The sequence below is a fragment of the Astatotilapia calliptera genome, chromosome 5 (genome assembly GCF_900246225.1).
Source record: "Astatotilapia calliptera chromosome 5, fAstCal1.2, whole genome shotgun sequence".
Taxonomy (NCBI): domain Eukaryota; kingdom Metazoa; phylum Chordata; class Actinopteri; order Cichliformes; family Cichlidae; genus Astatotilapia; species Astatotilapia calliptera.
In genome coordinates this window covers 12267094-12291684 of record NC_039306.1, presented here as the reverse complement: position 1 = coordinate 12291684, position 24591 = coordinate 12267094, and the positions used below count along the sequence as shown (strand labels likewise).

General features: G+C 38.8%; 2 protein-coding genes across 12 annotated transcripts in view; both read right to left on the bottom strand.

The window, feature by feature from the left end:
• ptprt (protein tyrosine phosphatase receptor type T) overlaps positions 1-24591 on the bottom strand; it is a 326863-nt gene that overhangs the window by 237210 nt on the left and 65062 nt on the right. For all 11 annotated transcript variants that reach the window (XM_026167280.1, XM_026167283.1, XM_026167281.1 and 8 more), the window contains exons 3-7: positions 10054-10214; positions 8719-8829; positions 7007-7088; positions 5562-5677; positions 4631-4805 (exon numbers count right to left, since the gene is read on the bottom strand). In XM_026167280.1, coding sequence (XP_026023065.1) covers positions 4631-4805; positions 5562-5677; positions 7007-7088; positions 8719-8829; positions 10054-10214 — 645 coding nt within the window. The remainder of the gene's footprint in view (positions 1-4630; positions 4806-5561; positions 5678-7006; positions 7089-8718; positions 8830-10053; positions 10215-24591) is intronic.
• On the bottom strand, positions 11348-13307 carry LOC113022166 (piggyBac transposable element-derived protein 3-like). The gene is made up of 3 exons (XM_026167292.1): positions 13263-13307; positions 12088-12858; positions 11348-11848 (listed from the first exon to the last, which is right to left on the bottom strand). The coding sequence occupies exons 1-3, from the start codon at positions 13289-13291 to the stop codon at positions 11566-11568; spliced, it is 1083 nt and encodes a 360-aa protein (XP_026023077.1). The 5' UTR covers positions 13292-13307; the 3' UTR covers positions 11348-11565.

The window sequence follows — 24591 nt, the reverse complement described above, 5'->3', positions numbered from 1 at the left end:
TGGTGTCCACAGGGCACTGGCTGTCAGTGGCTCTCCTGGATCTCTGCTACGCCCCACTGAGTCTTATCTATGACAGACAGAACAGTACACACATACACACTGATGCCCATGCCCATGCACAATACACCACATTCACAACTCAAATACAGCCTAAATTCATACTCCCTGAGACATGTCAGCATGTAGGCTTGCTCACTCTTTAACACACACACACACACACCCAAACACAAGTACAGCCGGGGGTATGGTTGAGACCTTGTTGCCCTGGGGCTTTGACTGCATCTGTTCTACAAGAGCAATACAAATGAGAAACGCACAGGAGCATTGAAAAACATCTGTGTGCGTGTGTGTGTGGGTGTAGATGTGTGTATGTGTTTTGCTAAACTTTCTATAGCCGTGAGTGTCTGTTTGGGAAACTTTGTGCCTGGCTTGTGTGGAAGCGTTGCATGCTTTCAGTCATTTTGTTGACGTGCTTTTTTAACTGCAACTGGATTTTTTCTTAGTGTATTGGAGACAGTGCATTCATTTTACATTTACAGTTTCCAGTTATTCTTCCAATCCCATCTAGTCCCCTTTGTCTTCTAGAGGAGTATGTTAGTGACTTTATCACCATTTCCACTTACATATACTTATTTTTAGTGTTAATATGAGCAAGCACCATTATAACCACATATACATGACACAAAAGAACAACCACACTAGGTTATCTTTAATGCAAAGATGTAATGCTTTTAAAGAGGCGAGGAGGTGGAGGAGGAGGAGGTGCTGTTGACAACTAACGGCTGTCACTGCATGTTTTCCTTGCCGTATATTAACTTCAAGAGAGGTGTGACGTCAGGCAGAGGCATGAATAAGAAAGAAGTAAGGTGAAACAATAATATGGACACTGAATGATGGAAAGATGACAGAAGAGGTGTAAAGCTGTGCATTATACTTAAAAAGCCTGACTTCCGTCTGCTTTTGCTCCACGTTCTTCAGATGAATGTTAAAATCTGAAGACCAGTGGGTAAAATGTCTTTCTTTGGCTCTGGCAGTATTATAGAACCCAAATCTTCCCCAGTATTGTCCGATTTTTTTGCAAACAAAACACCGCAAAAAGAGTTACTTGAAAGTTGCTACACATGCCAATTTTTGCTCAGTTCAGTCATTTTATCCTGGAATAGGTTTAGCTGTAATGAGTTTAACTGTACTGAGTAATAAAGAAATTTACCTCCACCAGGCAGTAGCTCGGCTGATTCAGAACATTTCATTTCAGCTGTCTTTTCTAATTTAGTCAACAAGGAAGAAATCATCTGCTCAGCTGGTCAGCATTATTGTGTCACAAAATGAATATTCATGCATGAGCATGTATGGGAGACAGACATACAGTCACACAGGGTGCTGTCAGATTAGAAGAGTCTCTCCAGATTCCTGTTGTCACACCTGGCTGAACAACACACTAATTAACCCTGATTTCACTTAGAAAGCCTGGAAGAAGACACAAACACACACATACCTGCACAAATTAATTTGAAAACCTTACGATACCTTACATGTGAAAACACAAATGAAAAGGCATGATGATACACACGCCCAGAGAGAAATTAAGCCACACAGGATGTTTCTACAGCACATGAATGAATAGATTAGAAAACTCACAAGTACACTAACGTGTGAATCAAGGACAATGCCACATTTACACACATTTAGCAGCACACACTGTGCACACAGGGCTTCGGGGAGGTGTGTTCATGCATGTGCGTGTGTTTAATTTTTCCGTTCTCGCTCGTTCACTGTGTTGGCATGGGCTATTCCCCTGGCACAATGCATGGCTGACAGCACCTGAGCTACAAACACAAACACATACACACAGGAGTAAGACACAGAAACACACGCATGCACACAGACACATTCAGTAAGGTAAGCAATACACACGCACGCATACGCACACATTTGGATGTTCTCAGGAGTACAGTCTGTGCGTTCTGCTAACAGATGGTAATGACAATTTCAGTCCCTGGACTATCATCTAATCAAAACAGCACACTCACACACACACACAGGCTACACATTCCAGCCTCCCTTCAGATTAAAACATCCTTCACACCAAATAAGGTTAACAGCATAATTCAAACCAAATATGCATTGAGAACATAATTTAGGCCGGAGCGCCTCTGCACTGAAACGGATTTCAGTGATGCAATTCAAATTCCATTAAAAACAAACACAGTTCAATCCCCCTTGCGCCGCACGATTATATATTTAATACATATAAAAAAAATATATATATTTCACACTAAATATTTTAGGGCAGAGAGGTGTGTTTGTGGGAAATGCATCCTAGACATCTACTTTAAGCTTCACTGGGAGCACTCTATTCTTAAATAAACACAAGATATATACTATTTATATATGATAAATAGTGGAACCCATGGACTGAAGGGTATGTTACACTATAACTGCAGAAAACCATTCCTTTGTGTTTGGACCCCTTTTCCCTGGTTATAAACTTTGGTCAGGATGCAACACAAGATGCTGTCAAAAGGCAGCCCCGGAGAATGTCAAGCGATCAAGCATAAACTCAGCTCTACAGTGACTGAACACATAGGGCTTCAGTGTCATGGTCAAGGACACTTAAAAAGAGAATAAAAGTTGTGAGCTTGGGGTCTTATACTTTATTTCTTAAAGGATAAATGCCAGGAAAAAATACCTGTTACTTTTGTTGTGTGCCATGCTGCAAGAAAGCTAGCTTAAGAGAATCGTAGAGTGCCAATAGGCTAACATATTAGCATACATTGCTTGGTGTTCGCATCTTTTTCCGTGTTGCTTCACATATAATTAAGTATCAGTGCTAAAATACAAGTATTCACTATGTTGAGCAATAACTAACTGAACCCTTTTATAGACTTCATGAGAGACAGAAAGCCCTTTAGCAGGCGCTACGTCGATCAGGTCAACATTGAAAAAAATGAATGATTATTTCCTATTTATTCAGAACTTCATGAAGTCCACAAGTTGGAGGTGGAGACAAAGATCGTTATAAAAAAAGAATTAAAAACACAGTGCAACAGAAGGAGATGGGGAGAGGTAAAAGAATGTAATTATGTCTGACAACAACAGATAGCTGCAATGCTATAATTCTATCAAAGTCCTTACAACAATATTATCCAGCCTACTCAGTACATCAATATCCTTCTCAGCAGGACAGGACCATATTTCCTGTTGTTCACAAGAATCATGGGAGAGGGAATAACTTGCTAAATGGCAGATTTTCCTTCATATTTTTACCCTGTCACAGAGTTGATAGATTGCATTAGAGTATTTGAATGTCCTCAGTGAGAGGATTTGTTGAACAGCACAGAACAGTACACTACGGGGGCAGAGGAAACAGGAGGTGAGAAGAGATGAAAGCAAAACACTGAAGAAGAAAAGAAGAAGCAGGCAGGAGACAGAAAAAAGAATCAGTTTTGTAAGCAAATCATTGCTACTTTCTTTAGCATTAGTCAGATTAATGATTACCTTCTATTTTTGCTTTATAAGCATAGTTTCAGCTTATCTGAGACAATTAGGTTTTTTTATGTTTGGCAGCATGATGTATTCTCTGCATGTTCTTGCATTTCTTTTATATTGTTGATATGCTAGTGTTTAAATTGTCTCTATTTTACATTGCATGTTTAGCTACCCCATTACATCACACCTGTGTGCATATCACACATTTCTTATAGGTTTGAAATATTTCGATATCTCTGTCTTGATGCCTGCTTAATCATCCAGGTAAGGAAATCCCCAAAAGTTGATTCTGTTCATCTGAACATAGCGTTTTCAGTGGGAGAAACGTTTTGTCATCAAACAACCTCTGCTTAAGTGGATGGCACAACACAGAAGAGCTAACTCGTCAGGCCACGACTCCGCAGTCTATTTACACCTACAGGCCAGTGGACACATCACCCAGTGGATGTACACATCCCACTGAAAACGCTACGTTCAGGTGAACAGAATCAACTTTTTGGGATGTGGATATCTTGAGTAGTTCTGTGAGTTGTATATGATAACAGATGACCCAAAAGGTTTTCTATCCAACTTTTATCTGCAGTCCTGCTGAAGTACTGCTGTACTCTTCCTTTGACCTAATCAAGAAGAAACTATTATAAACTATTACAAAATCATCTTTTAATTAGGTGACTATGAACATTCAGAGGATAAAAAAAATCTTTTTTTTCATATATATTTAAAATAACTAAACAAAATAGCAGTATGAGTTTTGAAGATTGTGGGAAAGGGATGGAATAAGAATCAACATACTGGGAAGAAAATGAACTAAAAGATGGACAAAGACGGGCAGAAACTGAGTGAATGAGGGCTCATTGTGAGTTCTAGGCACTATTCTCAAATCTATTCAGTATTCTATCCTCAGCATTCTCACATCCCTAATGAGCAACAGCCAAATGCACACGCAACTACACAACCACAACCCAGGCTTGTTTCTCACTTTCTAAAGAAACTGTCCCACTTTACTGCATCCTTTCTGATCTGATTTGTTGAACAATGCTCTACTTATATCCATCAAAATTCCTTTCCGATGCTCTGGTTTTAAATGAAAGATAAATCATCTTGTTTTTGTAGTTTAAAGAAGTTAAACAGATGAACGTACCTTTAACAATGAGGTCAGCGTAGTTGGACACCCCAGATCCACCGTCTGATCGGATGACACACCGGTAGCGGCTTGTGCTGCGCTGAGATGTGTCGCCAACGCTAACGGTCGCAGAAAAACGTCTGTGGTTCACCACCCTGGTCACCATCAGGGCTGTGTCTTTACCATTCCATTGCTGCATGGTGGAAAAGACCAGAGAGTTTTCAACAAAGACTCCAAGTGTTTACTGTCATTTTTTTTGCTTTGCGTATGATTGTGGTATCATACTCTCAGATATAGACCCCCTGGGTGAGGAGGGTCACTGATCTCCTTTGGAGCATTCTCAGCAGTACATACTCATTTAGTGAAAACATGTAAGCTTGCCAATGCACATGGATGTAAAGCAGAATGAGTACATAGGCATGGCTGCACACAGCATATACACTCAGGCGCATAAACAAATCACACGTGCAAGGATGGAATCACTGGTGCAAAGCAGAACAAGGAGTTTTAATCAATTCTGAAATAGAGCTGGTAATACTTGGGATGTTCGCCAAACAATACTATAAAATAAAATTAAGAATAATATATGAATAATAACTTTATCTGTTATGTTGGCCTTTCAATGGTTTAAATTTTCTTTTAGTTTCTTTTAGTTTATTGAAAAATATATACCCGTTTATCCTATATGTCCATTAAAATTAAAGTCTAGGAAGAAGTTCCAGGTGTAAACAGCAGTACGTACTGTAGGTACTGATGTCTATAAATGTGCAGTGTTGTTGACATTAGTAATACTGTTAGTACACTTTTTTTATATATTCATATTTGTGTCCCCAAGTTGGGTAAATTGGGTAAATATGGTTTGGTTTGTGGTATTCTGTCCCTCCTTTTAACAAACATATATGTATATATATCCATTTATGCACAGTTTTACTAACGTGAACATACTCACCTGCAGCCAGAGTTTATCATGCTGAGACCACTTCCCTCCAGCAGTACACTGAAAAGTAGCATTCTGACCCACATTTACCTCCACATTCTGCAGGCGTAGAAAGTGTGGGGCTTTACCTGCAACACAGACAGCAATGTGCTGATGATATAGATGTGTAAAAGTCAGGATAAATATAAATCCATTCTTCTTGGTCTTTTTTTTATACACGTTGAATTCAATGTTGTTGAAGTCATCAAATGCATATATAGTCTGCAAAAACAAATAAATTATTTAAATGATAAACAATATCCCAATTACCCAAAATTAACATGCTAATAAAAAATAAATTGCTTGCTGCTCAAAGTGTTACTGTTACAGTTTAAGAGTTCACACTTTCAGGGAAACCATGAACGATACTAATTCAGTTCTAGGAGAGCTTAACATTGTCTGGACTACGGCAGAGAAATTCTGTGGCCATGAGACAGATGCAAAGGTCTGTCAGTGAGACAGACAGCTGGGTGACTTTGGTCTGCCATTGAGACCAGCCTGCGACTGGTTAATTTCATTTTGACTGTCTGCAGACATAGATAAGACTAACAGAGTATGCATCGATCACTCAACAATGATAATTTGTCCTGACATTAATGGTCAGCTTGTTGCAAATGACAAGGGCAAAAACTTAGATTTGCTTTTTTTGAAAATCTTTCATTATTTTTATAGTCATCTTTTTCCTCAGTCTTTTTAAAATTAAATTGGATTTTAGTTTTTCCTTACACTGTAAATATGTTTGCTCTCTTTTTGAATAATACGATTAGTGGCTTGCAAAGGTGAACTGATTGTTTTGCATCGGCTGTTCAAAGGAAAGATACAAGGCAGATAGAAAGAAGGGCTGAGGAGAGGATCAGCAAGAGAACCACGGTGGACAGACCGAACATAGATAAAATACAAAGATAATACTAGTGGAGTGATTAAAAATAAAATACTTTTCATTTTCATTTATAATCCTTTCAAAATGAATGCAATATCATTTATCAATTAATTTAGCTATACTGCTCTAATATGATGACTAAGTATGATTTGATTCCTATCTATAAAATAGACGTAAAACTGAGTGTAAAACTTTGATTCCTGAAACAACATAAACAGTTAATAGGAGCAGAAGGAGAATGTCAGGAGTTGCAGAATACTGAGAAGGCAGGGCGCAGTAAGTAGACCTCAGACTGTGGCAATAAGCAGTCCAGAGTTTTGTGAAGCAAAGTGTTTTTGTCACATTTGAGTGATGAAGACCCTGGGTCTGGACCTTCTTCCTTGCTCTCTACAATCTGTCTGCGACCCTCACAATCTGTCCTTTATGCTGTGTTTTTGTGTGTGTAAGTGTGCGACATCTATAAAACAGATGATGCTCAGCAGGGCTACAGTTGTGCAGGGTCAACCATCACAACACATTCACAATCTCTCCCACTTACGGCATGGGTGAGCCAGAACTCGTATGTCATCAATGGCGATGAAACCTGGGTGGCCTTGGACTGAAACGGCTTCAAATATTACCTTAGACCAGACAGAAGAAAGGAAGAAAGAATGAAAGAAATGCAAGCATTATAATGAAATTCAAAAATAAGAACTTTCTTTCACAAACTGGAACATCTTGACATCCCTATGAAGCTCATATGGGAACCCCAGGGGAGTTTTCCACTAAAAGTCAGCAACTATTCCTCTTTTCACTTCATCCCTTCTGTCTCCATCCTTATGCCAAGCACATATGCTGCCTCTCCTCTGCCTTCTTCCTCTCTTCTTCATTTAAACCTCCTCTACTTTTCCTCCTGTTTTCTTCCACGCTTTATCTATGTTGTACTTTTCAGACTTTTCCACCATCCCATATTTTCTCTATATTTTCGCATTTTCCTCTATTTTTCCTTCCTATTTTTAATTGCTCTTTTGTGTCTTTCTCATTTTACTCTCCCAACAGGACAGTCCCTTATATTTTCCAACAGAGTTTATGCAAACTCTCAGGATGAGAACAGGGTGTCAGCAGGGCTGTCAAGGGGCCATGCACTCCTGACCCACACATATATAGACTCATACACACTACGCACGCTACACACACACACACACCTCTGTGCTGTACTTGTCAGGATTCTCAGCAGTATCAGCTGCGACTCACTCTGAATACTTAAGACTTCTGGGAAGTCTTTACTCTCCTCTGTTACTTCAAAAATAAATCCCTTTTGGCATACATATCAAGTTTCTAAAAGTCACAGTCACTGCTAAAGCTTTGCTGTATTAGCAACAGTTTGACAATGTTGTTTACAGTGTTGGTAAACTGAATTTAATTTGAAATGATAAGCATTTACAACATTATTTTGATTTGTGTAATAGCATGTCACTGTGTGAAATTGGGATTTCTATTCCCAACTTTGATTGATTGCACATATTTGTTTCGCTATATAAACAAAGGCTGGTGCTGATTTGACCCTGATAAGCATACGTGTTGTTCACTATTTACAGTTTTGTGTCTCTAATATTTTTCTAGTGAGATTTTGTCAGAATTTTTTTTTTATTTTTCGATGCATTCCCACTGGGGAATATCTGAATATTCAAATATCTAGCACTCTATGTTGATATGATATTCCAATAACAAACAAATTATTGATCTAGAACAGTTAAACAATTCAAAAGAGGAACTAAATTGTCTTTAAAACTTGTTTCTGCCCTCAGTGGCCTCCAGTACTCTGTACTGTACTGAGTGCTATTTCCCCCCCAGGTGGTGACTCTTTATTAGGGAAGGAAACATGCACAGAGACACACTGACATTTAATTCACTTTGATTACCATTGTGCCTTGTATCTGTGTGAGACACAGGGGTGCCTGCATTTACTGAGCACAGCTCAGTCATTAGGTACAACAGAGTTGCTTTTGTGGAGCCTCATAAAATAACACAGCAGGGTATGTCTCTGTACCTTAAACCGACCAATACACACACACACACACACGTACACAACAGAGAAAGTCATTAAAGAATGACTGTCATGAAATGTACCTTTTGTGCTCAACCTACAGTTAGATCCACGTGTTTTTGGATGATGACATATTTGTTGTTATTTATGTGCATCTAAGCAGTACAGTACCTAAACAATGTCTGTGAGAGTATGTCCAGAGGACTTGTGTGCATTTGTAGTACCTGATAGGAGTTGGGCCAGAATGTAGAAATAGCCAATTCAGCTTTCACCCAACCTTCAGTGACAGTATCAGAGGCATTCCACACTGGGTTACCCTGAGCACCTCCATTCACCTGCAGGCAGGGAGAGAAAAAGAGGCACGGTTTAATTAAAGCAGAGTTAGTGGATAAAACGAAGAAAAGGGTAAAACTAACAAACTGCAGTAAGAAAACTACTGAATCCAACAGTAACATGCTGTTTCCCATTATAACCTGACATATTACATTTTACTGTGAATAGTTTTGCATTTTAAGCCGTGTCTGAATCAATTGCACAAACGTCTGCAGTCATAGAACTATAGAAGTTATAGACGTCATAGTATGGAGACAGCTGAATATGTAGAGCTGTATAAAGGAAAACACATAATTTCCAGGATTACTAACTTTATCAGCTGTATCTACCATTATTGACAATGATGTTCCATTTTTATTTCACATTTAGACACATTACTCATAAAGTCGTTTCACTCATGAACTGTTTTCAAAGCCAAATCCTCAAATTTTTTTGATGGGTTTTTCACCATGCTTCTGTATAATAAAGCTGTAGCATTTCACCTTCCTTACTCGTTTCCATACCTTCATCAGTGTCTTCATGCCATTTCTTTTCTTTGTATGCCTTCCACACAGCTTTATATTTCTCCAGTTTCCCTCTTTACTCTGTCTTTTCATATCTCCATTCACCATTCATAGCTTCTTCTTAATTCTACTCAGGTGCCCATGAGTGCATTCGTACTTTAACATAAAAAATTCATTCTTGCAAGTCCATACCTACTACTGTTCTATCCCATGGCAGCTACTCCTAATGTTTACTGTTAGCTTACTTTAATGGTTGGTATTCGTAATCAGCTTTTGAGTCCATTAATAGAAGCAAGCTGAAAATAATACCTTCTTTCTAAAAGTCCACAAACTACATAAAAATCAAGAGCTCTGCTATCTAGCAGCCTATACTACAGCTAACTTGATCCCTGCTAAAAGGGAATAGATGATGACTTTCTGTTTACCTACCTATCACTTATTCTCTTTCTCTCTCTTACTTTCTCTCTCTCAGACACACACACAGACAGACAGACAGACACAGCCACACACACAGCCACACACACACACACACACACACACACACACACACACACACACACACACACACACAGATAGATATTTAGTGCCGGAGGGCTAACTTCATCCCTCCTAACAGAGAACAGAGGTGTGTTTGTTTGTGTACATGTTCAAGTTTCATCAAGCCCTTCATATGTCAATCTACCCGCTCCCGCCCTGTCATTCACACACACACTGAACACACACCTTGACATAGACATTGAGTGTGCCTGGGCTGGCTCCATCCCGGCTGGATAGAGAGTAAAGAAAGTCGATGCAGTGGGTGTCATTCTCCTTCAGGGTGGGCATGTACAAGTGAGCCTTCTGACCTGATGCCCGGCCTGAAGCGTTCACCACCATGAACGAACCTACAGAAACAAAAATACAAAAATGACACTAATGAAATAGCTGTTGTTCCATTATCAATAATGAGTCTTTCATTGAACCTAACAAAGTTGGTCAATATTAGGACTGTGCGATATGACCAAAATCTCATATCCCGATATAAGAATTCTATCGTCCCGATAACGATATAAATCACAAAAATGTAACATTTTCTGTAAATTCTGTGAATCTCGGGCAGCTCGTCTTGCGGGAAGTGTTTCCAGCTGCGCGTCATGTACTGTAGCTGGAGTCGAGTTTTTTAACCGATGCATGAAACTATACATTTTTAGACAGAAGTTGTAAAGGCCATTTAATTCTCATCCGTAAATAATCTGCTCTTTCAAGTGATTCAGTTTAGTTTGAAAAGTCTCAACAGGATCTTGAGCTTTATTGTGAAAGGTTTATGTGGAACATAAACAAGCGGACACCCGATGCTGTTACCGTCGTTGTTGCTAACCACAACGCATAAAAACAGGCGCTTGTCCCTCCATAGTGTGGTTATATAAAATATATGAGAAAGAGAAAGAGAGAACGTTAAGAAATTAATATAGCCACTACAGTGACCATCAAAACGATGAAAAAATATTGCCGTAAACAGTTTATTTTGCGACACCACGAAACAAACGATAGCGTAAAAAGAAACGATAGACATTTTTATATCGTCATCCGATATATATCGTTATATCGAACAGCCCTAAGTCAATACTGTGTGAAAAACATTTTCCAGGGTATGCGGAATTCAGACTTAATCTGCCACTTCTGATAACTGGTTCTTTTGGTTGCTTTGCTCCATACCATTCAAATAATTTTCAAGGTGTCATTAACATCTTGTTATGTGTACCACTGCATTTAGGCTGCAGCACAAATATCCACAAAGTAAACCAGCTGTAACCCTGAGAATTACTTGGTTATTCATTTAGACTTGTTTTGTTTTTGTTTAAGCACATAAAAAAGGTCAACCCAGTTGTCGTACCACTATTACTTTTGCTGCACAAATAAACATCTTCTTGATGGATTTATCCTGTAAATGTAGCAATGACAGAAACATGCTGCAACATGACTTTGTAGGCTAATTTCTGTTGAACCAGAAGTAATAATAATAATATAATAAGAACAAAATAATAATATAGTCATAATAAATAATAACAAAAAGGTGGAGCCTCAGGTTCCCCCTGTATAAAATTCAAAACATCAAACAATTTGAACTGATTTCTTTATTCTCAATTTTTTTATACTCAAAAACTCAACAAACATTTTTTTCTTAGAACCTCTAAAAACATATATACATATATAACATATTTCTTCCCATACATTCCATCATCTTTCATGCATGTTCTACTCAGTGTGGTACTTCTTGAAGCACTCCACATGTAGTGGCACATCACACTTTCCACACGCAAATGATGTGCGTCCGCCGCAGTTCTTGTATCGCTTGTACCTGCTACCAGTGTTGCAGGGCCAGTGGTTCAAATTATCAAACCTGGTGGCATCAGTTATCGCCACCGCCATTGAAGATCTTCTGCCCTGCCTACTTGGCTTTGTTCCATGGCGCAGGAGGAGGGTCTGGGCTACCAGCCTCTGGAAGGAGAGGAGATCCTTCTCCCCGCTTTTCCAGGACCTAAATGAATGACAAAACAAGCATGATAGATGCATGAATGTGCATCGTTTCATCCTTTCTACAACGTCATGCCCCATATGTAGAATGTTCTGTAAAAGCAATATCACACTTGAGTTTGTGATGTTGGTCTGGATATCATCACTGTTGCTCTTGTCGACCGAAGAGCACTAGCGATGACCTCGAGTCAAACATCACCAACTCGATTGTGATATCACTAAATAACATACAGCCTTGTGTACCTGTAATAGCACCAGCTGTTCACCATGGCACTGTTCAGGGCCCAGCTGAAGCATGGCCACCACCACTTCTTGGACCGGATGTTGACTCTGTAGCGGCTGACAAACTGGTCATGCAGGTCCACTCCTCCCATGTGTGTGTTGTAGTCCTGGATACACTTGGGCTGTCTGACCTTGTCCATAGTCCGCTTCTGTTTATTCCATCTCTTCGCCTCAGTTTCGGTGAACTCCCTCTCCATGTTCAACACCACGGTGACCACGCTGTTGTCATTCCACCTTACAATCAGCTTCTCTGCCTCAACCAGATACTCAGCATCTCCTCTGGGTGTCTTCTTGAAGGTCTGGGGTGCTGTGAAGGGAACGTTATGGAGCTGAGTTTGTCGCATCGTGCCACAGCTGCCATAGCCTCTCAGGGTCATCTCATCCACCAGGGACAGGGTTGTGAAGAGGTTGTCGTGGTAAAACTTGACTCCAGGTGGCACTTCAGCTTTCTCTGCCAGGCCAAGAACCACACTTGGACCCTGACTCACTGAGGATGAGCACCCAGGATCATCATCGGGGGGATTTGGCAGCTGCATGTCCGAATTAGGTAGAAAGCCTTCACCTTTGAGTATTCTTGATGGGAGGCGGTTATGGTCACCAGTGGCCTCATCATCAGATTGGTCACTGTCACAGTCTGTGTCATGTGCGTGCATTTCTGACTCAGGCACAACTGTGATGTCCGCCACAGTTTCAGAGTCCTGCAGCATGGCCAGGATCTCTGCTACGGTGTACCTAAGGAAAGGACAACATACATGTTAGCTAGCAAGCGAATTTTAGCTAGCAAGAAAATGATGTATGGTAATGTATAAAAATCCTATACACAGAGGCCTTGAATACCTGTGAATTTATTTAGCTAGGAATTATTCTAAAAGGACTAAAATGAGCCATTGTACATCATTCTACAATTTTAAATAAGTAAATTAGGAGCAATCCTGCAGACAGTGTTTTCCTTTAGTTAGCGACATGCTATGTGCCCACTGGCAACTTTTGTTGCCACTCACAGAAATAAGCCCATGAACAAAAAAATATTTATCCTAGGTACAATTTTTTTGGGGAGGGTTACTCTAGAGACTTGAATGATTAAATAATTATAAATATGTTTGGGGGGAAAGTCATAAGAAATTTATGAAAATTACCTCTTTCCAGGATGATTTGCATCCGCCATGTCTTCAGCCAGAAAGAGCGGGAAGCAGATGATGTCTGTTGAACACACAATTAATTTCTAAATACTAAAACGCTGGGACACAGTTGACTAGCTTTGTGTGACATTCGCCAGATGCTTGATAAAGCAAAAAAAAAACAAAAAACCTCAGGGTCTTTAATTCACCAGAACTGTATATCAATGTCTTAATGTATCCACACCCTGGGGTTCTGAACTAAGACGTAAAACACATTTTCTCTGTTGGCTCGTTGTTTAAGTGTGTTTTAGTCAGTGCTTTATGGAGCAGGATGGAGCTTTTATGGGTTGGCCTCCTCCATTTGGCTGACTGCCATCAGGTGGACTGAGAGTTTGAAGTGACTAGGATACTGGCAAGAAAAGGGAAAGAAGAGACACTGAATCAAGCAGATGTGACTGTGCATTTCTAACGTGAGTTCTTGTGCATGTATGAAAATGTTCTGAATCAAAGTACGAAGAAATATGGGAGCTTAAAAATACAGTGAGTCATTTCTTTAGGTTATTTAGAAGAAAAAAAACAATATTGTACTCATAAATATGCATCAATTAGTGTTTAATTACGTATTCCAACAAGTTGATGCCTTCTCTTCAATGAATTTAAAGTAGTTTGAGGAAATTAATATGTTGCCCCTCCATCTTTACTATAGTGGCCAGAGTTGACGTTGTCGCTTCACCTAATCATTTTTATGTATGCTGCTAAAGACCGGTCACATACATTCGCATCCCAAATGTGGGGGAAAAGAAAACTCATGCAGACTCAAGATATGAAGATGATATCTATGTTTTATCTAAAAAGGAAGAAAAGAAACAGTAATGTGAAGGAAAGAGGCAAATGTGATGGTGTCTGGACAAACTGAAAGTCAGTACTGGCACAGCAGTGCTTCCCAGATTGAAGAAGCTGCAAAGAAAGAATTATTTTAAAAGTGATTGCCCACTTTCTGCTCGGTGTGTAATTTGACCTAACAGTCTAAATTGAAAGGCTTTGCTATCTCTTGGCTGACTGAAGTACAGTCACAATGTGAGAGCTAGTTCTAGCAGCCTAACAGAACCATTAGAAAGATTTGTTTGCTCGATTTCACCTCCTAAGATTCCAATTCACAAATATAATTTTCATGAGAGAAATTCATACTTTATAACTCAAATACTTGATTTTAAAGGCAGTGAAATGATGTGAAGACAATAGATTGTAATGGCAGGGCAAACCCATACACAAAGGACACTGACGTTTACTGTCACTGACTTTAATTCCTTGAAGATTACCATAACCTTAATCTTATCTGAATTCTGATCTTGAATAACACAAATACACATACAGAGGTGCCTGAAAACGACTGATGCCTCAAAACATTTCATCCATTTCAACTCAATGGAACTAATCCACTCCGGCACTGTGGAAGTCTGAGAGTATGATGGTTAATGTGATGGTTTATGTGTGCCTGTGTGTATTGATATTGTTGAAGTTACGGTAATTTGATGTGGGCCTGCCTGACAGCTGAGGTGTGTGTCTCACTGCTGAAGTTAAATGACGGTTTGTGTGTGTACGCTGCCTGCGTGCATGCAAAATTAATCTAGCCTGGGTTTCTAAACAGGTCTTTCCACAGCGAACTGGCTCTGATTACATTTCTTCTTCACACAAACTCACACATAAACACACTCTCTCTATACTCCTTTTTTTGTCCTTTGATGCTCTGTAAAGCTCCTTCCACAGGTACTTTTGTTTATCTGCTTTTTTTGTTGTTTGTTTGTTTTTTAAAGCAGACTTGAGTCAGTCTGACACTCAAGCAATACGTGTGATGTCTGTTACCCAGAAACTTCTCTCACTATGACAACTCTCTGTGTGAAGGAAGCAGAAGTGTTACAATGTATCCACAAACACAAAAGGCACAATATTAAAGACCTTCACAGGTTAAACGAATTTATTATTTTACTACATTTTGCTGGGAAATCTTGTGTCCTGACTTTCTTGTGGATATTAGTTAGAAACGTGACGCACCAGTGTGTCCCACAACACTGAAAAAACTGCTCACGAAGCACTAGACGCAAAGAGTTGACCTGGCTTCCAAACACACTTTATCCCAATCTAATTGAGCACCCGAGGAATGAAGTAGAACCCCTGAGGCCCCACTCCAGAGAGTTGGGTCGGCATCCACCTATCGTTGTATATTCACACATATGGAACAATGTCATCCAAACAAAACACAAACAAAATGGATGCCCCAGACGCCTATAAAAAGCTATTTTGATACAATGAAATATCGCTAAGACACCGACAATGATGTTTTCATTCGGTCACAAATGTCATAGCAAACACAGACACACTATGACACACAAAAACAAGTGCACACAGCCATCATTTCACACATTGTTTCCCAGGTGTGAGGTCAATCTGTTAACGTGACAAAAACTGATGAATCGGTCTACCGTGTCAACACGCACACATAAGCACACTCGAACGCTTACACGTACATCAAAATAACTGGGTCAACTCAGTGCAACAAACGTTCCAGCACATATTGCCGCATGAGACCAGCTGTTTTCACAAATACTGCTGAGAGTTTGAGATTTCACTTTTACTTTTCAAAAGCAGTCTACATCAAAGGGCAGCAGACGCCGCGACTGTGTCTGTCAGCGGCTGAAGTGCCTTTGAGCAAAGTATTTAACCCCTGGTGCTGCTATGCATCTGCACTGTAATGTGATCACATTCAAAATATTGTAAATAATGATACTTAACACTAAGAGAAGTATTATATTATTTTAATATAGTGGTAAATTGTTATTTGTACTAAATTACACTAAAAAATGATATTATTAACTCTGATTGGTTAGCCATTTTAAGTCTATGAATTAATGACAGGTATAAAAAAATAATCAAAACAATTTGTATCTAATGTATGAAAATATCATAGAAGATCATTTTAAGGATATATTCTGATTTAACAGGAGCTTAACTTAAGATTTGATTGACTCAAATTATATTTGACATATTTAACATCATATTTGTTGAATTATTTATGTTACTTTTTTTGTAGTTCAGCCTGTCATGGCATAAAATAAAAGATTATGATTTACCTGTGTAGGGAAACGACAGTTCCAGTACAATGTACAATCAAAAGCTGCCAAAATGTTAAGATTGTGGGGTCTAAGAATTTGGCAGCTCCTATATGGTGATCTATATGTGTATGAGTGTGAGGGAGAAAACATGGGACACAAGGAGGTTCTTAGATAAATATCAAAGGTGAGTCATACAGCTCAGCAATAATAAAATCTGGCTAGTTAACATGCAGGTTGCTGCACTCTCACAGAGATACACCACAGTGACAAGTGTACAGTAGAAGATTCTTTAATGGTTTTTTTAGTACTTCAGTATTTTTCTGCATAAAATGGCTACAGTTTTGTAATTGTCAAAGGTTTTATTATAGTTCATGTTTCAGAGAAGTAGAGCACTTTCCTTCGATGATATTATTGGGCAACTCTTATTTAACAAGAAACTGGCTTGTGTAAAAAGAGGACAATGTTTCACTGTTCACCAAACTGCATATGTGTAAAAGAAAAAAATCAAATGTGTGAGAGAATATGCTTTCTATGTGTCACTGACTTTCCACTGTTTGCAAGGGGTGACAAGAGAGTCACTCCTTTAAAAGGGCATAAAAATGGTTGTGAAGCGTGTAGGCTGCTGGCTAAAAATAAGAAACAATCTCACATGTAGAATGACAAATTGCGACCTCTGTTGTCTGTGGGGCCCAAAGGAAAATACTCAGAACACAAGCCTCCCACACTCTTACTTGTTATCATTTACTAGAGACTTGTTAGATTCTGCATATCATTAAAAGCAGCTTTAAACTGAGAGAAACCCTTTATTCATTGCGATCATTGTAGTTTCCTCTTTCTCCTTTCAACTAAGTAAGGAGGGAGATAAAGCAGTATTTTAATATGTGAGTTAAGAGTTAAGTAAGACTGCATGGAGAGTGAGAGACACTGGAAAGAAGAAAAGAAATGAGCAAAGAAACAATAAAAAAACATAATATTTGATGTAGACAGGCTTTATAGTTATGACAAAATATGCTACAATATAAAATAGCATAATTTTCATTATTGTTATGTTTATCACTTAAAGAAAACACTATGAACACACATACAAAGAGGCAAACCCATATGTTCAATGCTTCAATGTCCCAACCGGGCCCTGCCATTTGCCTTTGCATCACCTTTTAGGTTAAGCCTCATTTGCCCTTCAAATCCCCCAGTTCTTCATGCTTATTTGCTTCTTAAAAGGCTGATATATATTTAATTATTTTAACAACTTAAAATAGGCATATAAGTTTAAATTTCTTGTCAACTGCAAACACAGAATTATGATACTGCATGGAAATAACTGAGTCCAAACTCACTCCCACCTACGCTCGGGTGGAAACCTTGGCATCCTATGCACTGGACAGATTTTAGCATTATCTTTCAACATGCCAGGTTAACTTTTTAAATTATTCTAAGCCAAGCCATATTCTGTTCCTAAACCCAGCCAAGTTTTTATGTCCAAACCTAACTGAACAGCAAGTAAAAACAAAAAGAATAAACGAGGGAAACAAAAGTAAGCGCCTCATGAAAACAAGCCAGACTATGAGCAAAAATAAAGTTCTACAAAGGACATGAATCTTGTCTTCTTCTTGATGGTTTTGTGATTTACTGATCTTTAAGTTGAAAGTGGTTGCAAATATTTCCTTAAGGTATTTCTATGTTTTTGCATTGGTTCAATGCAGGGCTAATGGACAGATTTTGCGGACCAATATGTTGTGGTAGTGTACTGTCACTTGGGGGCAGTGTCACAAAAAACTGTCTGTGGGCAGACTCCTCCTTGTGCTATCGTTTGTCCTTCTGCTAGCTATAGAGACATGGCAACATACAAAAGCTGTGTCCCAAAACGTAGGCTGCATCGTTCGGGGGCCGCATTACGTCACAGCCAGACGATGAAGGCTGTCCAAGCCAATTTCAAGCTGTGTCCCAAAATGTAGGCTGCATCCTTCGGAGGCCGCATTTGAAGGCCGATTGCGTCACAGCCAGGCGACGAAGGCCGTCCCAATTTGTCGACTCCTTCAAATGCGGCCGACAAATGTGTCCTTCATTTCTCCGAATTTGAAGGACACATTTGTCACATTTGTGGGTCGGGTGTGTCCTTGGTGGCCCACCATATCCCAGAATTCATAGCGCGGCCCAGCCAATTTCAGTTTCCAACACTGGCGGCCGCTACTAAGTTTTAATATTACTCTTTCTGGGTCACAAAATAAACTTTTTTTAAACATATTTTCAGGCAAGAAAGTAGCTGTGTAAACTTCAAATATCTGCTTGGTTTATCAAGACATCGCATATTTGCAAAAGTGCTCCGACGATTTCGTAGACGTCTGTTACCCACCCGCTCGATATCTAGCCGGGGGTTCAATGGTCACTCTGCGAGAGCAGCGGACTCCCGGCTTCATTGTTTTCAGACCCTGCCGTCTTTCGCTATTCAGGTTAAACACGATATATAAGTCACTCGGATAACTTAAAAATTTAATTGTTTGGCCTTTTTTGGTGTTTTATTGCTTCCGGAGTAAATCGGTTTGGCTGAGATCAAAGTTATTAGATTATTAGATTCAATAAAACTTTATTAATCCATCGGGTGGGTTCCTCCGGGATTTTCACACAGCTGAATAAATGTCAAACAGAAAACTGATTAAACTGACGGTCAAGAATTTACGCCAGTGTCCTGTTATATTTTAGATAGCAATGAGCAGACGGCCGAGTTTGTTAAACTCCACCGACACAGCGGTGACGCAAATCTGAAGGTTAGACTGTCCCATTTCACAGCCTCGCACTTCCGGCCTTCTTGGTCTTCGAAGGACCCGGCCCACGTAGGCCGCAAAGGCCGGGTCCTCCGAAGGATGCAGCCTACGTTTTGGGACACAGCTAAAGAGCAGAAGTGGCCACTCTCCATGCTTTTCATATTGTTTTTGATACTTTAAGCTTTGCTCCTGTTTGCTGATGTTGTCCCTTTCCATGTCCAACTCACTTTTTAGCATATGCACCATCTGTGCATCTATGGTACACAGATGCAGCATCATAAATAAGCTTTATGCAGACTTCATTGATCTTTTAAACAGGATAACTTTACAGCTATTTCCCCTCACCTTTATACAAATCTTCAGTGTATTTTTTTTTATTCAGTTATTTTCTTATAAAATTATGCCTCTGCTTTCCTCATTTGTTACTGTTCCCTTTTGTCTTTGTAACATTGTTTATATATCCTCATATTTGTCACTGTCTTAATATTTATTGATCTTTCAATCACATGTCTTTAAAAGGCTGCAAGGGGTTGTTCTGTTGTCTGTGTTCATAAATATTGACGTGGATATTCACTGCAAGTTGAAGCATACTTTAGATTGCATAGTGTAGATTCTATGCAATTTTTTAGAAATCTTTGTGTCCTTGCTGGAGAATGAGCGATGGCTCTGTCCCCACCCTTACATCTCTCCTCACTGTCTCTTATCCTTGCAGTAATCTGGTAAGTGGCAAATCAATAATTGAAGTGCCATTATTGGGGCAATGGGCTAAGCCATAAATGCAAACAACTCATTTATCCATCTAAAAGTGAATATGTGCTCCTACCATTTTATCCTCTATACCTTTTTCACTCCATCCTTGTCTGTAACCTTCTTTGAAATCCACTTATAATCCATTCGCCTTTCTTCTAGCTCCCAGCTTCAGTCTTTCTGTCTCTCTCTATCATCAGTGGCTTGTACAAACAGACGCCTCACCATTAGAGTGACATTTACTTTCAACACCAGGCCGAAAGAAGCTTTTAAAGCATCAAAATCTAATTCATTTACACCTATTATAGCAAATGGAGCAGGTGGTGTGTCTGAATGTGTGTGTACTTGCACAATTGTTTGTATGTGCCTAGGGAATTTTGTCACTCTTCACAGACCTCACAAATAGCTTCCATAATGCTTTTACATTGGTTTACATTGCGGCTGGCTAGCTCTCTTCATTTGCACAAAACACAAAAGCTCAACGTTGACACTTTACCAATACGTAGAAGCAAAAGGAGCAGGAAAAATCCTGATGACAAAGCAAATGCTGGCAACTTTGTCTCAAAAAGAAAACAAGAGCTTGCTGAGATTGTGTGCCTTTCTAAAACCTGGGAGTGTAACTGTACGATTCCCAGGGCAGCCAGTTCTATCAGTCTTGGTAAAATAGCACAGATAGGGTCACGCATGTCCTTTAGATGCAATAACATGTCATTTTCATGTCGTCTACACCTCAACAAGAAGGGCAAAAAGTAGTCTCAGTACCATAAAGAAAGATAAGAACTTCAATCTACATAATCTCCAAGACAAACTTTTTTTTTCACAAAACAATGGGGTTTTGAGGTTGAGACATAAAAGTCGCAACAAAGCAGAGAGAGGCGCAGACTAAATCGCTTTTTAATAGATCAGTTACATTCCCAGATTTCCTGTTGAAACATGACGTTGATGCAAGATGTTCACAGTACGATGTGCTCAAATGGCTCCCTGGGGTCTCTGCTCAAAGCATGCTGTGTAGCTCTTAAATCTCTCTTTCATTCTTCTTATCGGGTGTTTTGTGTCTGTCATCTTTTGGATTAAGACGAGCTCTGAGCTCTGAGCAAGATATCTCTTGCTGTTCTTTTAATATCTAAGAGTGTGGTATACATTTGGAATTTTGACTGAGTTTTTGAAATCCAGCAATAGAGATTTGATTTGATGGTGTAGTGAGACAGCGTATGTCCACATGTGGCCTCGAAATGTCTGTCAGGAAGCTACTGTGGCTGTTTTTGTACTTTATCTTAACATTCTGCCAACTTTTTTTTATACACCTACTGTGCTCTTCTGTATCTTTACAAGACTTGTTATTATATTGTCACTGAATATAGTGATCAGAACTTAAACAATGGTATATTTTAGCTGCAGAATTATGTCCTTTCCTTTATGTGTGTTTAAGAAAACACTACAAAACTATCAAATTCAGCGGATATAGCTGGTATAGTGCAATCACAAAAGATGAGAGAACAAAGATACTGGTCTCTAACTTACAACCTCAAATCCCCCAAAAGTTGGGGCGCTACATAAAATATAAAGAAAAGTATATATTTTATTCTAAACAGAACATAGAGAACACATCCAGAATTTAAACTTTGTTCAAATGTACCATTTAAAGAAAAAAACAAATGTCATGTTGATTTTGATGGCCACAATACATCTTAGATGAGTTAGGACAGGGCCATGTTTACCACAAACATCTGGAAACTGAAGATACCACATGGTGTATTTGTTGTCCCACTCTTGTATGATAAAGGATTGTATGCGCTTAACAGTCTTTGAAATAATGTTCATTTCATGATGTGCCATTGGTGCAAACTCTGCAAGCAGGCCATATGACAGTATGTTTGCACCAAGTACCGCAGCAATTTCCTAATGTTGTAAACCTGCTCAACATTTGGCAATAAAACCCTTTCTGATTCTGATTCTGAGGCCAGTTTAGCACTCGGACTCTTTTATTACAAAGCCATGCTTTTGTAATAAATGCAGTATTTTAGCATTGTCTTGCTGAAACGTGCAAGGCCTTCCTTAAAAATGACAATATCTGGATGGGAGCATTTATTGCTCTACAACCTTTATATAACTTATAGTAATGATGATGTTTTTTTCCAGTTGTGCAATATTGCAGTTCCTTAGGCAATTTCCTCTCTTTATAGTCTGACGTCTATGTTTTCCAAAAAGAAGTTCAAATTTCAACATAGAACAGTTTTCCATTTTGTCTAGCTGCATTTGAAATTACCTTTCAGATAGTGTTCATATATAGCTTCTTGTTTGCACGATAGAGCTTTAACTTGCATTTGTGAATGAGACAGCGAACTTTGTTCACAGATAATGATTTTTGGAAGTTCCTCCAGAGCCAATTCAGTGATGTCCATGACAGAATCTCACCTGTTTTTACTGCAGTGGCTCCTGAGGGTCTTATGAACACAGACATCCAATACAGATTTTTAGCCCGGTCCTTTGCACACAGAGATTTCGCCAGATTCTCTGAATCTTTTAATGACATTATATACTGTAGATGTTGAGATATTCACAGTTTTATGTTGAGGAACATTATTCTGAAATTGCTCCACAGTTTGTACAGTTTGTAGTTTTTTGCAAACTGGTGAACCTCTATCCATCCATGAGAAACACTGTAGTTCTAAGATGCTATTTTAATACCTATTTGTGCTACTGTTGTTCTGCCAAAACGCTCCAGTTCCAATGTATTTCTCCAGCCGTTTCTTTTTTTTTTTTCAGAATCACTTACTTTTGCAATATCCAGACATATTCTCAGTTCAAATGTAATGTTTCAATAGTGAATAAAAGATGACTTTATGAGATTCGCAAATATAGCATCCCAACGTTTTTTGGAACTGGGTTTGTACCTTATTCCACAATATGTGAATAGCTTGAGGTATACCACGCTAATGACTTAATTTGATTGGATTGAAATACAGCTTGCTTTCTATATAAGGTGTTGTGTGTAAGTTCCCTTGTTTTATTCTTGTATTAGGTAAAGTGAAGTTTATTTGTATTTGAAGTTAATTTCCCTGCATATTTTATTGTTATTTACGCTTGCCAGCTGGATAACAGTGAGGAGGACTGTGGTGGTGTAACTACACAGGTGTATATTGAGATAAAGAAGCATGAAGTGAAACTATCTGGATCACAATGTGTTGTTAGCAGCTGCGTCTCTGAAGCATCTTTGAATTTTTACACAATCTCACATCTACATATTCACGTGTTGACATCAATCCATGTCTGTGTGGCAGGTGAGGTGTGTACATCTATTCAGTCCTTTTTTTTTATTGCCTTAATAATCAGGAAGACTTTACTTCTTAATTAAGCACCTGCTAATCATAGAAATAATGATTCAGAAGAAACTGAGCGTTACAAAACATATTTTAGTTAATTTATTTAATTAATGCAAAAATGCTGTCCCTTATAAATTAAAGTTGGACAAATGTAGAAATATGCATACCCACACATGTATATTCAGAATGTGGAGGCACAGAGCTTTTAGCTATTAAGTAGAAAATTAATAAGGCATCTCATATACATATACATGTGCCTGCAGGCCAATGAGAAGGTGATTTAATCCTTTCCTGATTAAGTGGTAAAGACAGGAGATTGGCATTATTGATCAGGACTTTTGGAGCAATCTCTCTATTTACGTAATCAATGCAGTCTCTCGCTCTCTCTCATACTTGCTCACAAACACCCCCCCCCCCCCCCCCCCCCCCCCCCACACACACACACACACACACACACACACAAAAGTAGCTATGGTAAAACCTTGTGCAAGGATTTTGAGTTGACCTGAGGGAACTCTAAATCCCAAAAGCCCTTGCTGAACAGGTGATGGGAGTGTTGACCTATAGGAGATCGAAAATTGAACATGTGACTACTGACACCACAGACAATGGATAGGGAAGCTGGCTTATGTGCTTCTGTTTTGCTCTTATCCCATGTTTCCATCCATGTGTAGATGTGTTTGTATGTATGCGTGTGAGCTCTCAAGGCAAAGTACAGCAAAAAATCATGTGTGCCACCCTGAGGTGTTTTTACAAATCAAGAAGAAAAGAAAAAAAAGGATGCAATTTATGAGAAATACTGAAAACTGAAGCTTTCCGTGAAGGACACAATGGATGAAAATGATAGCTTAAAAAGGCTGACCACTTAAAAAAATGTAGAAAGAAATTAAATCTCTTCCTGTTAAAGTATTTTTCTCACTCACTGAAATTAGACCTGCACTAAATTCTTGTGTACATTAAGTCACATAAGCCTGTCATCTGTTTTAAAACAGCAAAATCCCAAAGATACTTTAACACTGTTAACTCATCAAAGGTAGTGCCACTAATGAAGTCCAGTTCTTTTACATGTTTAGTCTTTCTATACATTATAGGTTGTCAGCTATCAAATGTATTTATTGGGGTTTTACCTGGGCACACTGTGGTTTGATAGATAAAGGTGTCTATTTTAGCAATAAATGGTCCAAAATCCAAATCAAGCAAATCTGAGATCATTTGTTGAATCCAAATGAATTTCCTTTCAAACCTGAATAAGCGGCAGATTTATATTCATTCAAGTAATTTCACTCATCTCCAAGTCAAAACTCAGTCTGGCCTTTTTATTCAAGTTTAATGAAATTATTGAAGTTCAGTGCTATTTTACTGTTATCCAGTGTATATATGACAAGCATAATTATATGATTATTCT

What these genes read in the sequence shown, in the direction of transcription:
- LOC113022166 (XM_026167292.1), bottom strand. Translation starts at nt 13,291, where the DNA reads ATGGCGGATGCAAATCATCCTGGAAAGAG. An exon ending in GCAAATCATCCTGGAAAGAG is followed by an intron (nt 12,859 to 13,262) that starts GTAATTTTCATA and finishes TCCTTTCCTTAG; the next exon opens with GTACACCGTAGCAGAGATCC. An exon ending in AACAGCTGGTGCTATTACAG is followed by an intron (nt 11,849 to 12,087) that starts GTACACAAGGCT and finishes TCATTCATTTAG; the next exon opens with GTCCTGGAAAAGCGGGGAGA.